The sequence below is a fragment of the Nyctereutes procyonoides genome, unplaced genomic scaffold (genome assembly GCF_905146905.1).
Source record: "Nyctereutes procyonoides isolate TBG_1078 unplaced genomic scaffold, NYPRO_anot_genome, whole genome shotgun sequence".
Classification (NCBI taxonomy): Eukaryota; Metazoa; Chordata; class Mammalia; order Carnivora; family Canidae; genus Nyctereutes; species Nyctereutes procyonoides.
Genome location: NW_026575155.1, coordinates 9,440,598 through 9,455,731, shown reverse-complemented (window position 1 = coordinate 9,455,731; position 15,134 = coordinate 9,440,598). Strand labels below are relative to the sequence as shown.

Below are 15,134 nucleotides of genomic sequence, written 5' to 3'. Positions count from 1 at the left end.
CATCATTGGATCTGAAAAGGATGTCTAAGTTTTTCTGGTTGAGTTGAACCCCCTTTTAATCATATTAAAAAGTAGAGATTAGCAGCAGGACCAAACCCTTCTCCTAAACCAGTGCTTTTATCCTATAGATAGTTGATTTATTTCAGGAGGATGGTTTAACTCATAGTATTTGTATACTGATGGTGCTATGGGTCAAGTTAAAATAGAGTAATAGCTAAACTTCTCCACCATTCTACAGAGTTTCTATATTTGGTTCTGTTAATGTGTCTGGCATATGCTCTGTTAAGGCCTGAATTGTGTTCCTCCAAATTCATGTTGAAGCTCTCACCTTCAAAGTGACTGTATTTGGAGACAGGCTCTTTGAAGAGTTAACTAGAGTTAAATGAGAGTATTGGTTAATTTTATGTCAACTTGACTGGGTTAAAGGATTCCCAGATATTTGGTAAATATGAGAGTGTTTTTGGAAGAGATTAACGTTTGAATTAGCAAACTGTCTAAGGCAGGTGGCCCTCTCCATTGTGAGTGGGCATCATCCAATCTGTTGAGGCCCCAAGTAGAACAAAAGGGCAGATGAGGGTGACTTTTCCTTCTGCTGGAGCTGATACATTCATCTCCAGCCCTTGAACATTGATGATGGTCCTGGTTCTCAGGCTTTTAGACTCAGTTTGGTATTTAGATCATCAGCCTCTGTTTCTCAGGCCTTTGACCTTGAACTGTATTTATCACTGGCTTTCCTGGTTCTCTAGCTTGCAGACAGCAAACTGTGGGACTTCCTGCCCTCCAAAACCACATGAACCAATTCCTATGGAAGTTTCCTTCTCTGGAGAATTCTAACTAATACAGTGGAGCCCTGAGGCTGGGGCCCTACTTCAAGAGTACTGGTTTCCTTATAAGAAGAGGTAAAGACACCAGAGATGTGTGCACACAGAAGAAAGGCCATGTGAGGACTCATTGAGAAGATCCATATGCAAGCCAAGGAGAGAGCCCTCTGGAGAAACCAGACCAGCTGACACCTTGATCTTAGAATTCCAGCAGAAGTAATGTCTGCTGTTGATGCTCCTTGGCCTGTGATATGTCGTCCTGGTAGTCCTAGTAGACTAACAAATCCTCTAAGGAAGTAAGTATTGGGCCAGAGTTTAAAATCCAAAGACTTGGGAAATACCCAACAGATCAAAACCACAATGGAAATATTTAATCTCTATCACATTGAAAATATCATTCCCCTTTGGTAATTTGCATCTGAATAATCCAAAAAATGCTGGAAATGGAATTACCAAAGTGACTATATGCAAAAGCTGAGAAGTATAAGGAAGTTTTTCTTCCTTAGGTGGGTGAATGAACCCTGGCACTATCTGCCACCTAGGCTCTCCTGGGGGCCATCCAGTTAATGATGAGTTACACTGATTTGATAGAGCAAAGGTCATATAAATGACTGACAAAGATATTCCTAACATATATGAAGAAAATATGAAAAAGCACAAGGAGATTTTTTTTTGGTTTGTTTTAAAAAGAAGATGAGATACCTGGTTGGCTCAGTTGGTTAAGCATCTGACTCTTGACGTTGGCTCAAGTCATGATCTCAGGGTTGTGAGATGGAGCCTGATGTTGGGCTCTGTGCGGGACGTGGAGTCTGCTTAAGATTCTCTCTCTCCCCTGCTGCCCCTCCTCCACCTTAACAAATAAAAATAAAAAGAGGAAACACAAATGATAAATTATTATGGAGAAATATTGCTAAGTAAATAAAAGGTCTTAACATAGAAAGAGATGAGCATGTCTGTACCTATTGTGATAGAACAGTCAGGACACAGTCATGCCACATGAGCATGTTTTACAGAAACCTGAAGTTGAATGTGCTGAGCCACCTTGCGGATCCTCTGTTCACTGCTTTAGGAGCACTCACTAATTAGCCTCACAACACTGTGGTGAGGTAGGTGAGCATCTCTGCCCTCATTTTCCTTACTGTACCACTTTCCATTGGTTGGAGCTGAGGAAATTGCCCTGTGTTGAACTCCCATTACAGCTACTCCACAACTGTGGCATCCAGCTAAATTTTTCCCCCCCTGAAGCGTCTGTTGGTTCCTGCCAATCCCAAAGCCTGTCCATTTACCTGTGGCTCTGTGCAGATATGTTCCTATTCCCAAAACAACGTCACTTGATATTTAAGAAGCAACTGGAATTCTTAGTTATTTTTACTTGCAATTTCAAGGTTGTTTTTTTTTTTCTTTCCTTTCCCCAAATCTCCTTGGGCTATAAATTAATCTTAGTCAAAACATGCTTTTAAGAGAACGGTACTCAAAGTAGGACAACGACTTGTTCTTTTTGAAATTGCATATAATTTAACATAGTATAACCTTTGAAGGGGAAATGTGATCTGTTCAGAGCATCGCAGTGGTATTTAAGGAGGCTCTATGTCTGAAAGCCCCATCTCAGAGAAAGCAGGTATTTGGTTTCAAATGATCAAAACAGCCTTGTACTCTTCTTGGAGTTATTTTGACATCTAAATAATAGTTCTGGCATTTCTTTCAGAGTGTAAATCAATAACATTGACTTAGTGCATTCTTTCCTCTTATTTTCTTTCCTTACTCTTTTATAACCTTAGATCAAGTATTAATAATTATTTTAAGCCTTTGCTTAGGTTTGGTACTTTGCCACTTAGTGATGTAGGAGGTACTCTCCCCTCCTCCTCCTTTACCAGTTGCCTAGTTTTTCCTGAATATTCTTTTTCTGAGACAAAGACAACTTCCTCTAATGCAGATAAGTAGATTCAGTGGTCACCTTTGACACATTTCTTTTTCCTCTTTTCCAGTACACACAATGTTGGAGCACATACATCTCTCTCCTATTGTTTTTTTTTTTTAAGATTTATTTATTTATTTATTTATTTATTTATTTATTTATTTATTTGTGTGTGTGTGTGTGTGTGTGAAAGAGAGAGAGAGAGAGAGAGAGAGAGAGAGAGAGAGAGAGAGAGAGAGAGCATGAGCAGGGGGAGGGGCAGAAGGAGAGGGAGAGAATCCCAAACAGACTCCCTGCTAAGTGGAAGCCTGACATGGGGCTTGATCTCATGACCTGAGTGCAGGACCTGAGCCAAAACCAAGAGTTCAATACTTAACTCACTGAACCACCCAGGCACCCCTCTCCTACTCTTTTCACATCCTGTTATTATTAATTGCCTTGGTTTCTCCCCAGTGTTTCTGAATGCTTGTCTGTCAGTGGCCTACCTCAGCATCACTGATGCTTGTTGGAGTTGCCATTCTTGGGTTTCACCCCACACCAAAACCCCCTGAATCTCTGTGGATGAGAACTTAGAAGCTGTAATTAAAAAATTTTTTAGTAAACTCCACACCCAGTGTGGGGCTTGAACTCATGACCTTGAGATCAAGAGATGCATGCTTCAGAGGCTGAGCCAGCCAGGCACCCCTAGAAGTGTGCTTCTAACAAGTACCCAGAGATGCTTTCAGCATCAATACCCAAGGAGCATGACCTTACACCTCGTTGGTTTTCCAATTCTCTTCTCTCCATTCCAGTTAGACTCTCAGTAGGTATTGAATTCTTATATACTAAATTCTAATTATGGCTCTTATAGTTTCAAAATGCACCAGCTCCAATCCTAATGATTTAGCTTTAAAGCTGCGGAACATGGGAGACAGTATGGTGTGGGAGGGGACTGAGTAGGGGTGAGGGAGCAGAGAGAAATGGAAAGGGTGGGAGAGGTTTTGAGGTCCTTCAAACCTGGGTTTGATTTCCAGTTCTGATGTGGAACTAGATGAATGACCTTGATTGATTTGATTTTGTGAAACCCAGATTTCTTAGCTCTTACTGGGGGATGATAACTTGTCAGGCAGGGCTGTTGAGGAGGATAAAATGAAGCCACAGATGTAGCACTGGGGCATGACTGTATGATAGCTTTTGTTGATCATTACTTTATTCCTTTTATCTTCTGCATTCTTATCCTTCAGTCTTTGGTTGTCTTAGCTCCTTATCATTGTCCTTGTTATCCCCTTGGATATGATGGTTACCTTCCTAAATTCTCTTCTGCACCTTCTTTTTCAGATATTCCTCTCTAAAATGATTTCCGCTTATTCACACCTTTTATTTTTTTTATTTTTTTTTTTTAGGTAGGCTCCATACTGGTGCTTGAACTTATGACCCTGAGATCAAGACCTGAGCTGAAATCAAGAGTCAGATACATTTAACCAACTGAGCTACTCGGGTACCCCCAAATCTTTTTATTCTTGATTGTTTTGAGGTAAGAGTTTACAAATTTCTCGGGCTGAGCAAGTGTGGTAGATCCCTGCTCAGGACCCCTCCTTCCAGTATCATCACTTCTCTTCACCTTTAGGGTCCTGCCATTCCTCCCCCATCATGGATGGTTAAGAGAGGCTGGCTGGATAGGTGCCTGACTTGGGTGTGCCACTCATGGCACCATAGCCTTCCTACTGTAGTGATTGGTCCCAGGAGTTGTCATGTCACACAAGCAGGGTCATTCAGTGTGATTTTCTGTAGTTTTCTGCATTGGACTTACAGGGAAGGCTTGCTTTGCTTTTGGAGCCCCCAAGTCCCCTGGAGCTTTGAGATTCCTTTAGGCTGCTAACACTTGCTTGAGGATAGGGAGTAGGAATGGGAGAAGAAGGCAGTGTCTGTTGCATCCTGAGGCTTTACCCCTACTCTTGCTTGTAGGGAAACACTTTTCTAATTTCTTTTGGAAGGGGATCCTCTGTGGAGATGCTGGGTGCTGGCTCCTATAGGACTTACAACTTTTTAAATTGTCTGTGTTCCACACCTCTTCTCTTTCCCAACTTATGTACACACTGTCAATGTGGTCAAGTTTGGGAAAGCATCTAGGTGGAGGCATTTGTCATACCTGGAATCACCGTTTCTCCCATCCCTTAGGTTCTGTTGATGAGATTGACTCATCAGATCCAACTCTTTTATCTCATACAGTACGCTCTTTCCCAGGGACCCCCACAATCTCCCTATTCCTACCTTATGTTGATTCCTCTCTCTTGGCTCTGTTCTACCTGCCTCCCAGGCTCAACAGATGTTCAAGTAATTTCTGGGAGGCTTCTGGCTACCATGATACTTGGTGGATACCATGTGTGTGTGGCAGGCCTCATCCAAACCCTAGCCAGGACTTTTGTTACACATATCCTTAGAGCCATGCAGAAATATGTACACATGTCATTGAAGTATGGGAATAGGTAATAATACAGGAGTCAGTAGTGGATGCAAGTTCAATAATTTAATTCTATTTAATTGGTGAAAACTTCAGTGGGGTGTGGTGGAAATAGGAGGCAGGAATCAAGGTATATATATATATGGTATATATATATATATATATGGTATATATATATATGTAAGGTGTATACACACACACACACACACACACACACCTTGAGTATATGTGAAGTTTGGACTAGTCAGGAAGACCCTTCCTTCGGGCTCCCCACAGGGAGCCTGCTTCTCCCTCTGCCTGTGTCTTTGCCTTTCTCTATCTCTCATGAATAAATAAATAAAATCTTTAAAAAAAAGGAAGACCCTTCCTCTCACAGTTATCTCATTAGCAAAACAAAGGATTTGGTTTACATAAACCTCCCAACTCTGAATTATGGATGACTCTGACACAGGACTTAAGTGGAAATTGTAGTGTCACATGGCATTAGATTTTGAGCTGTATGCCCAAGGCCCATAGTGTGGAAGAGAAGGGGTCTAGGGTCTATAGGGGTTGACTCAGAGGATAGGAGAAAGTCAAGTGGATGAACCTCTGAATCTCCATCCTCTGGCCATAAGAAGATCAGCTCTGATCTCATCAATTTTATATATTGAAGAACTATATACAATTTTATTCATTTAAATTACTGCTGAAGAAATGCTGGAACCCTCCATCCCTTCCCATTTATTCAAACAAGTAACACCATTCTTACCTTGGTCTAGCTTGGTATAACCAAACTTACCTTTCAGTACTCTCCAAATGAACTCTTCACATCAATCAGGCAGATAATCTCATAGTCTTTTCAATATTTCATGCCCATCCTTGTTTACTGGGTTCTGTTAGCAATGATCTAGCCTTAGAAAATGTGAAGTTGACAGGTGCAAGAATATTTTAGTTTCTGAAGTTACTAAAATTAGTCTCACTTAGCAAGATAGTATATAGTTGGGCTAATGACTCAAGTGAGGCCACACTGCTGGCTGGAGGGCCATAGGAGTAAAGTAATTGACAGCTTTTGATGTAACACCTTTAGGGACAGGGACATCAAGTTATGAGCTTCACTTCTAATGACATGATCAGGAGAAAGGCATAAGCCTGTCCTGAGCTGTGGCCATAGGGCTGCTGTGTGATACACCTGGCTGATTCATAAGATTTGGTCAGATGAAATAATTTCTTGGAATAGTCACCTGGAGAAGGGGAGCAGCAAGATCATTAGGAGTCACAGACATGCTCACTGTTCACTCTTCTTAGGATTCCCTCCTGGGACACATGGACTAGAGGCTTATCATCTACTCTCTGGGTCTTTGGAGCCAGGACAGTGGGTACAGGACAGGCTTTATTCCTCACATTCATGTACAACAACACCCTGCAAGTGTGTGGATTTATCAGAAATTAATGGAGGGATTGGGATTTAATTAAGATAAATTACAACATAAAAGGGGAAGGATGATAAAAAAAATTTTCTTTCTTTTTTTTTTGATAAAAAACTTTCTATGTAAAATATAGCCCCCCCCCCTTTTTTTTAAGTTGAAAGGCAAAGTCACCATGAAGTTCAACATGCCCCAGTTCCCAGTATAGCTTTCTCTTGCCTAAGGTTTCTTTTCTCATCTCATTCTGTTTTTGACATCAAGATTATATTAGTATAAAAAGTAAGTTGTACTGTTTTCTCTTTTCCTAATTTCTGAAAAAAAATTATGAGATATTAGAATTCTTCTTCCCTGAATGTTTGATAAAACTTACCTGCAAAAACATTTCTACATGAGAAGTTATTATTTTTGCTTTTGCATATACTTAAAATTTTTCATAATAAAAAATGGAGAGATAGTATAATAAACTCACGTACTTACTCAGCTGAGAAAAATTTTAGAGATTAAATTTTGTAAATGGTGTAGGACCACTCAGGTTTTCTATATCTTCTATAGTCATTTTTGAGAATTAATATTTTTCTAGGTAATTACCTATTTCAATTAAGTTCTCAGATTATTGGCAAGAGTTGTTCATAATTTTCTTTTTAATTTGTGCATCCATATTTCTATTTGTTTTTCATTCTCAATCCTTTTTATTTGTGCCTTCTCTCTTTTCTTCATTCAGACTTACAGAGGTTTACCAATATTTGTTTCAGACTCTGAAATAAATTGAGTCTGCTTTTGTCTTGCTATTCCTTTGCTTCAGTGTCTAGACTGAGCTCCATCCCAGGGCTGGAACTGAGGATGGGAAAGGAGAGATTTTCAAGATCAAGCTAAAGAAGGTCATTTTCAGGAAGATAGTACATATTAAAACCCATGCCACTGAGAGAAAGACAACAACTATAATAATTCTAATACTAACATAGGTATAATTATTTTGTGCTGAGGACTAGGTTAGATATTTCACACACATTGACTTATTTAATCTTCATATCAATCTTCATATCAGATTTCTGTTATTAATCTCATTTTCAGATGAGGAAACAGGCTCTGTGTGATTAAATAATTTTCTCAAAATCATATAGCTTATTGATGGTATTTGACTTTAAATATGTTTTTCCTGTTACCCCATTAGCTATGAATAGAGGGAAAACTGGGTGGGTTTCTGGAGATCTTGAAAGCATGGGACATGAGACATAAAGGGCCAAAGGAATAAATACAGGTTGAGCTTGTCATCTACTTCCTTGGCCATTCTGGCTGATATGATGAGTTCCATTTTAAATGACTTGATTTTTATTTTATTCTGGGAACTCCAGGGACAAAAAAATTATCTGATAAAAAGATACAAATGGAAATAAATGCCTTTTTTCAATACAAGGGAAAGGTAGTCCTTCAGAAATGAATTTTTGGTATGAAAAATTTAGGCAAATACTATCAAAAATTAAAGTACAGTGTTAATGTTTGCCAAAAACCTGAGCTGACCTATAAGCTTTCTTTTTTTTTTAATTTTTTACAGCAAAAATATAAAGATGACAATTTGACTTTTATTATTGTTTTGCTTCAGTACCTTTCAAAGAATACCAGTATTTAGTATCTCTGAGAAAACATGTAGGGAGAAAATTGGTAACAAAATCAACTTAATAGACTATCTCTAATATAAAGACTATTATAGAAACATTACATAAACTGTAAAAAATGACTATACTTCCTTTCCAAAGAAAGTATATATATTCAGAAATTTAAGCATAAACAATCTCAGCTTTTAAAGTTTACTATATGTTGGCAAATTGAATTTAAATTAAAAAAAGGAAAAATATATAGGAAAAAAAGTATATTGGAAACAATTCATCTGCTAACACTTTAATCTCCTTATAAAATATTTGCTTTTTTTTGAGCAATATAACAAGGAAGAAGCATATCATGTAAACTCTGTCCATAATATCTGGAAACACGGGTGGGTGAATGTACTTGTTGTCAAAGACATTTTTGATCTATTAAAAATAAAAATAATAGCTATTTTTCCAGATTTTATAGGACATCCTGTGTTATAATATTTTTGGGTAGTGAAATGTATCTATTAGATGCCCCTTTAGTTTCTTAAACTCATATTTATTTTCCTTATGTCCTTGGTATCACTGCCCAGAGCTCCCTCTCTCTCTGAGACTTCCTCCTTCTGAGAACTGTTTCCTACTCTCCAGTACCTCAGTAGCTGGTACTGCTGTGTTTACTCTAGGTGGTTCCACCCTCCCTCCATGATTGTTTCTACCACTGAGAGAGAAGCTGGGCCAATTAGTTCTGGTCGTGTGGAATTGGGTCTCTAAAATTCTGATTACCAAGGCACATGTGAAATCCAAGAGCCATGAGGTGGTCACATATGTTCTTTAGAGCTGACCCTCTTCTACCCTGTGAGAAGAGAAGCAGAGAATGAAGGTCTAAAGAGAGTGAACAATTATCTAGTTGGATAAAGGGAAGCAGAAACGTGAGGCAGAAAGAATTGGTGGAAGTCCTTCATGAAGCCTCAGTATCCTCAGGCTCCATGAAGTATTCTGGACTCCATCTGACATATTTCCTTTTCTCATTAAGGTAGCACATATTGATTTCTGTTATTGTTATGCAAAGAGCCTTTACTAAAACAATCACTATTGCTCCAGAACAAAGTTGGTATGGTCTTGGAACAAAAGCTTCTGCTAAGAAAATTCCTGAAAACAAATAAACAAACCCCTAATGATGAGCATTTATGTAAAGAAGGTAGCCAGTAAATATATATGTTTTAAAAGTGGGAAGTGGGATGTTTTTCTGTTCCATTTTAGAAAGATCAAAACTTGTTCCACTAGAAATCAGAAGAATAGATCACCAAAATGAGCATGGGGCCACCAACCAAGCTTTTGTTGGAAGAGTTGCTCTCAGTTTATTTATGAAAGTCACAAAAATAATTAATTACCCATGGTGCATATACAATTACTACCTTTTATGGAACAACGTTGGTATATGCAGTCCTAGAATCTCATATCGAGTCATCTATGTGTTCATTGTGTTTGAGTACATCTTCAGGAAGCATTAACATAGGTACATGGTTGATACTTAGGTTTCTGATTCTTTTTTTTAGAAAATAATTCTTTTTTTTCTTTTTAAACTCCCTTTCCTCTTTCTTTGTTAGTGTTTAGTCCTGTTTTGTCTAATAGAACATTCTGCTAAGATGGAAGTATTCTGTATCTGTGCTGGTCAATATGGTGGCCACTAACCACATGTGGCAACTGAGCCCTTGAAATGTGTGGTTAGTGTGACTGAAGAGCTGAATTTTAAATTTTATTTCATTTTAATTTAGTTGAAAATTAAATTTAAATAGCTACATGTCACTAGTGATACTGAATTGGATAGTGTAGTGTTTAGTCTGTGAATCCATGCTAAAGTTTTTGTTTCTGGTTCTAAGATATCATTTGTGATTTTATAGTGGTTTGAATCACCCCTCTGATTTCCCTAACTTTCACATTTCCCACTTCAAAATGATCAGTGGCTGAAAAAGGCAGACTCCATCACCTTTCAATCAAATTTGATTCTGTTCTTTGGATGGGTTCCTCTGCCCCAGTTCTGGTGTATTCTAGATGAGAGTTCTGTGGTTGAGTGTGAGTGAATTGTGGCTTTCTACTGTATTGTTGGCATCCGTGAAACACATTGGATACCAAGGGCAGTCAAATGTAAGCTGGAAGGAAAGGTATTTGCTTATCTTTCAGATTGTTTGAAGACCAAACCACAGTCATGTTGGGAGAAAGTAGCTTGGTGAGATAGAACCAGCAAACTCCAGGGAGACTTCATCTTGGCTCACCACAAAACCTTGATGCTGATATGCCTTTCTTTTCTTTATGAACCTTAGAGACAGATTTTACTAGTCTCAGTTGCTGTGAAGAGGCTGTTTGAACTGAGGAGTAGTATATTTACTACATTTAATTATTTCCACAGTTGCGCTAGTGTTTTAAATAAACTGAGAGCGACCCTTTCTACGTGAGATGAGTCAACAACTTTGTGTTCCTTATAGATTATCTCTTGGTTCTTGGTAGGATGGGTTCTAGTCTTCCTTTATCAAGCTCAAGTACACTGGATCCAGAGTGGGGCTCTTTTGAGATATAACTGAATGCACTAGTTCAAATGACAAAAACTGCAGATTGGTTGCAGAAAAGGGTCCATCTAACAGAGACAAATGAGAACATCTTTTTTGCTGTTTCTGACCAGGTTTCTTTTTTTTTTTTCCTTTTTTTCTTTTTATTTTTTATATAAATTTATTTTTTATTGGTGTTCAATTTGCCAACATATAGAATAACACCCAGTGCTCATCCCATCAAGTGCCCCCCTCAGTGCCCATCACCCAGTCACCCTTACCCCCCGCCCACCTCCCCTTCCACTACCCCTTGTTCATTTCCCAGAGTTAGGAGTCTCTCATGTTCTGTCACCCTCACTGATATTTCCCACTCATTTTCTCTCCTTTCTCCTTTATTCCCTTTCACTATTTTTTATATTCCCCAAATGAATGAGACCATATAATATTTGTCCTTCTCCGATTGACTTTTTTCACTCAGCATAATACCCTCCAGTTCCATCCACGTCGAAGCAAATGGTGGGTATTTGTCGTTTCTAATGGCTGAGGAATATTCCATTGTATATATAGACCACGTCTTCTCTATCCAGTCATCTTTCGATGGACACCAAGGCTCCTTCCACAGTTTGGCTATTGTGGACATTGCTGCTCTAAACATCGGGGGGCAGGTGTCCCGGCGTTTCACTGCATCTGTATCTTTGAGGTAAATCCCCAGCAGTGCAATTGCTGGGGCATAGGTCAGATCTATATTTAACTCTTTGAGGAACCTCCACACAGTTTTCCAGAGTGGCTGCATCAGTTCACATTCCCACCAACAGTGCAGGAGGGTTCCCTTTTCTCCACATCCTCTCCAACATTTGTTGTTTCCTGCCTTGTTAATTTTCCCCATTCTCACTGGTGTGAGGTGGGATCTCATTGTGGTTTTGATTTGTATTTCCCTGATGGCAAGTGATGCAGAGCATTTTCTCATGTGCTTGTTGGCCATGTCTATGTGTTCCTCTGTGAGATTTCTGTTCATGTCTTTTGTCTGGCCAGGTTTCTTCATCATCAACTTGATTGGTACTTGAGTTCCTCAATGCCCTGATAAGAAGCAGCTCTGATCTCAGAAGCTGGGTCATTTTGTTTTGCGTCCAAATCTTGTCCAAATCTGTGGCTGTACCTATTCATTGGCTTTGTAAAATCAGTCAATACACAATCAGTCAATACATGTATGTTGTCAGTAGAAAAACTTTTTTTCCTCAGTCTTCCTGAAAAGGTGTGGGAAAGCATTCTTTTTCCCACTTTGACCATCTGATTCTTGAACTGCCTGAGTTGGAAGTGGTTATCTACCGGCACAGTGAGTGGTGAATTCACCTGGTGGGATGGCTAGAGCTCAGAAACAGGAAAGCAGGTAGGTTGACCTTTGCAGCAACTTTCTGTTATTGTTCCAGCAGGTATCCCATTGTCAAGAGAATCCAGAAAGACTGGACTGCCCTTCCTGGTTAATGAGCACCTGTGCAATTCTCATTACTTTTGTCCTTTTAAAGTTGTCCTTACTTTTGGCCACAGCTTAGAGGAAGGCTGGGTAAGCTCCGTGAACCAGGCCAATGCACCCAGAGTCCTCTGCCTGTGAATTTCACCTCAGCCCAACCTCTTATGACGAGCCAGGAGCAAACAGCTACTGGGCTCGATTCCAGGTTTCCCTGAAGCTCCCTCTGCTAAGCAGCCTTTTTATCCTTACTGATTTAAGGTGAAGATGGGTACTAAAGGGGCATCCATTCTCTCTCTTCACTTCCCATTGACTTTAAATTTTCCTTCACTTACTAATTTTATAGTTACTGGTCAGGCACCAACAATATACCTGCAGTCTTTTTTGGGGATACAGCCATGAATGAGACTTGCACAGCCTGTTTCCACCTAATCCACAGAACAGTTTCCAAACGCATTTCCTTCCCTAAAAGCTCTTTCCATAGGCTTTCTGTACCATCTATGCCCCAGAGACAGCAGGAAAATCTTAGGATATTTCAAATGTGTTTTTCTACTTTAGTCCTCCTTTTGGATGCAAAGTGAATAATAATGTGATAAAAATAGGACCAAAGAGGCTGGAGTTAGTACGCAAAAACCTTTATTATTTATTTATTTTTTTTAGAGATGGGGAGGGGGAAGGAGCAGAAAGAAATTCCTAAGCAGGCTCTATTCCCTGGATCCCACAACCTTGAGATCATAAGCTGAGCTAAAGGCAAGAGTCAGATGCTTAACTGACTGAGCCACTTAGGTGCCCCCACCTTCTTTTATTCCACAAAAACCTTTATACCTTTATAGTGCAGGATGATTTACAGGAATTTTTGTTTTTTCCTGCTTCCATTGTCCAAGGTGAGAGTAGGGCTTTGTGTCCTTGAGACCTGGAGCTGCCCTTGCTCACATGGTAGAGGCAGCAGAGGTGGGAGGCATTTTGCTTTCAAAAGTATATGGTCCATTAAGAGAGGGTGGGAGACAGAAATGGAAATGCTGGGGCTCTCTGAATGATGTCCTGAGGCTGAGAAGTAGCTGCAGTTCTTGTGTGTATGCTGGAGGCCATTCCATGAAGTCCCTAGAGAAAAGGGGTTTTGATGGGTCTAGGGTATGTGAAGTCTGGGGTGTGTGAGGGCTGGGGTGTGTGAAGGCTGGGATGTGTGGGGGTTGCAGTGTATGAGGGTTCGGGTGTGGGGCTGGGGTATGTGAAGGCTGGGGTGTGGGAGGGCTGGTGTGGGAGGGCTGGGAGTGTGTGAGGGTTGGGGTGTGAGGGCTGCGGTGTGTGAGAGTGGGGTTTTGTGATCACTTAGGCCTTATGGTGGGGGTCCAGGATTGTGTGTGGGGTGCACTGAACAGGAAGGGGAGCAGTGAGAAGCACTTAGGTGATGGAAGCTTGGTGGGATCTCCCTGGGACTAGGCTGGTGGATTGGGTCTTGCTCCAGTCCCTTCTTTTCAGCCTCATGATTTATTTCAGGTGCTAACACTTGGGGAGCACACACTCTGTTCTGCTCAGTGTCCACCCAGGATGAGATAGATGCTCCTGAATCCTCTAACGGGAGGAAAAATGCAGCCACGCGGGTGCAGCACTGGGGAAGCCTCAACCTGCTTTAGCACAACTGAACGGAGCAGGGTGCCCACCTCTGGAATGGCCTGTAGAGACACCGCATGGCTGCAGGTGGCTCCACCAAATGAAGCAAAGGGTTTCTTCCTCAAAGAATCCCAAATGCAACAGTAGGTTGAGTTTCACCACAATCTCATTTCCCCAAGGGGTCACGGCACTAGGCTTTTACCTTTATATATTCACAGGGTGCTGGTGAGGGTTGGATTGGCACAGCAGCAAGGCCAAGCACTTCTCTTCCCAGCAGCGACAGGAAAGGATGCAGGCGGAGCGCTGGTCAGCACCATTCACTCCCCTCCTCACTGCTCTGCCTCCAAGGCTACCTGTGGAAATCAGGTGAGTGTGTGTCTGTCTTCAAAATGCAGGGACTCTGTGAAGCCTTTGGGAGAGCCTCTGGCAGCACCAGAGAGGGTGGCTTTGCTTGGCCTGCCTTGTCACAGAGTCAGAAGCAGTCAGGAGTTTGAGTCGTGGACCTGACCTCTTGCTGCCACAGTGGGCCTGGCCTCTCAGATCCAGTGACTCCATCTGCCGCTGGGGTCATATTGCACAGTGACTTCAAGGTGAGCTGCTCGCCTTTGATATTTAGCTTAAGCTGCTGTCCCGTTTGAGGCACTGACAGATTCAATTAACAGCTGGAGCCCTTTGTTTACAGCTCTCTCATCTCATGTTTCTGAGTGGATTTCTTTTTAGAGATAATGTTCTACGAATCACCTTTGAAATGATAATTTATTAGCTTAGGGACTGTTCTCTTTGAATTGTCAGAATAAGAATAAAAGTTAACTCCCTGAAGTGCAGTTTCCTAGGCCCACCACAAAGATGGACAGGAATCCTCACATCCCTGGGACTGTGCTTTCTTTTTATTTTCTTACTTTTTATTTAAAAAAATTTTCATTTGAGTGTTGACACACAGTGTTGCATTAGTTTCAAGTATAGAATACAGTAATTTGATAAGTCGATATAGACACTACAAGTGTAATTATTGACTGTCACCATGCAACATTGTTAGGATACCATTGCTTATATTCTCTATGCCGAGCCTTTTATCCCTGTGACTTATCATCCTATAACTGGGAGCCTGTACCTCTGACTCCCCTTCACCCACTTCTCCCATCCTCCCATCCCCTTCCCTCTGGCAGCCATCAGTTTGTTTTCAGTATTTGTAGGTCTGATTCTGCCTTTTGCTTGTTTATTCATTTTTTTTAGATTCTACATATGAGTAAAATAATATGCTACTTGTCTTTCTCAGTCTGATTTATTTCATTTAGCATAATACCCTGTAGGACCATCCATGTTGTCACAAATGACAAGATCCCATCCTTT

General features: G+C 40.6%; 1 protein-coding gene across 5 annotated transcripts in view; it reads left to right on the top strand.

Annotated features, from left to right (window-relative positions):
* SETD4 (SET domain containing 4) overlaps window positions 1–15,134 on the top strand; it is a 135,509-nt gene that overhangs the window by 58,270 nt on the left and 62,105 nt on the right. For 4 of the 5 annotated variants that reach the window (XR_008662905.1, XM_055313747.1, XM_055313749.1 and 1 more), the window contains exon 12: window positions 14,003–14,150. Coding sequence is in view for 4 of the 5 variants with exons in the window: in XM_055313747.1 (XP_055169722.1) it covers window positions 14,003–14,150 (148 nt within the window). In the remaining variant the exon portion in view is untranslated. Of the gene's footprint in view, window positions 1–4,118; window positions 4,213–14,002; window positions 14,151–15,134 lie in introns of those variants that run through there. The other variant, XM_055313750.1, reaches the window with a different exon arrangement.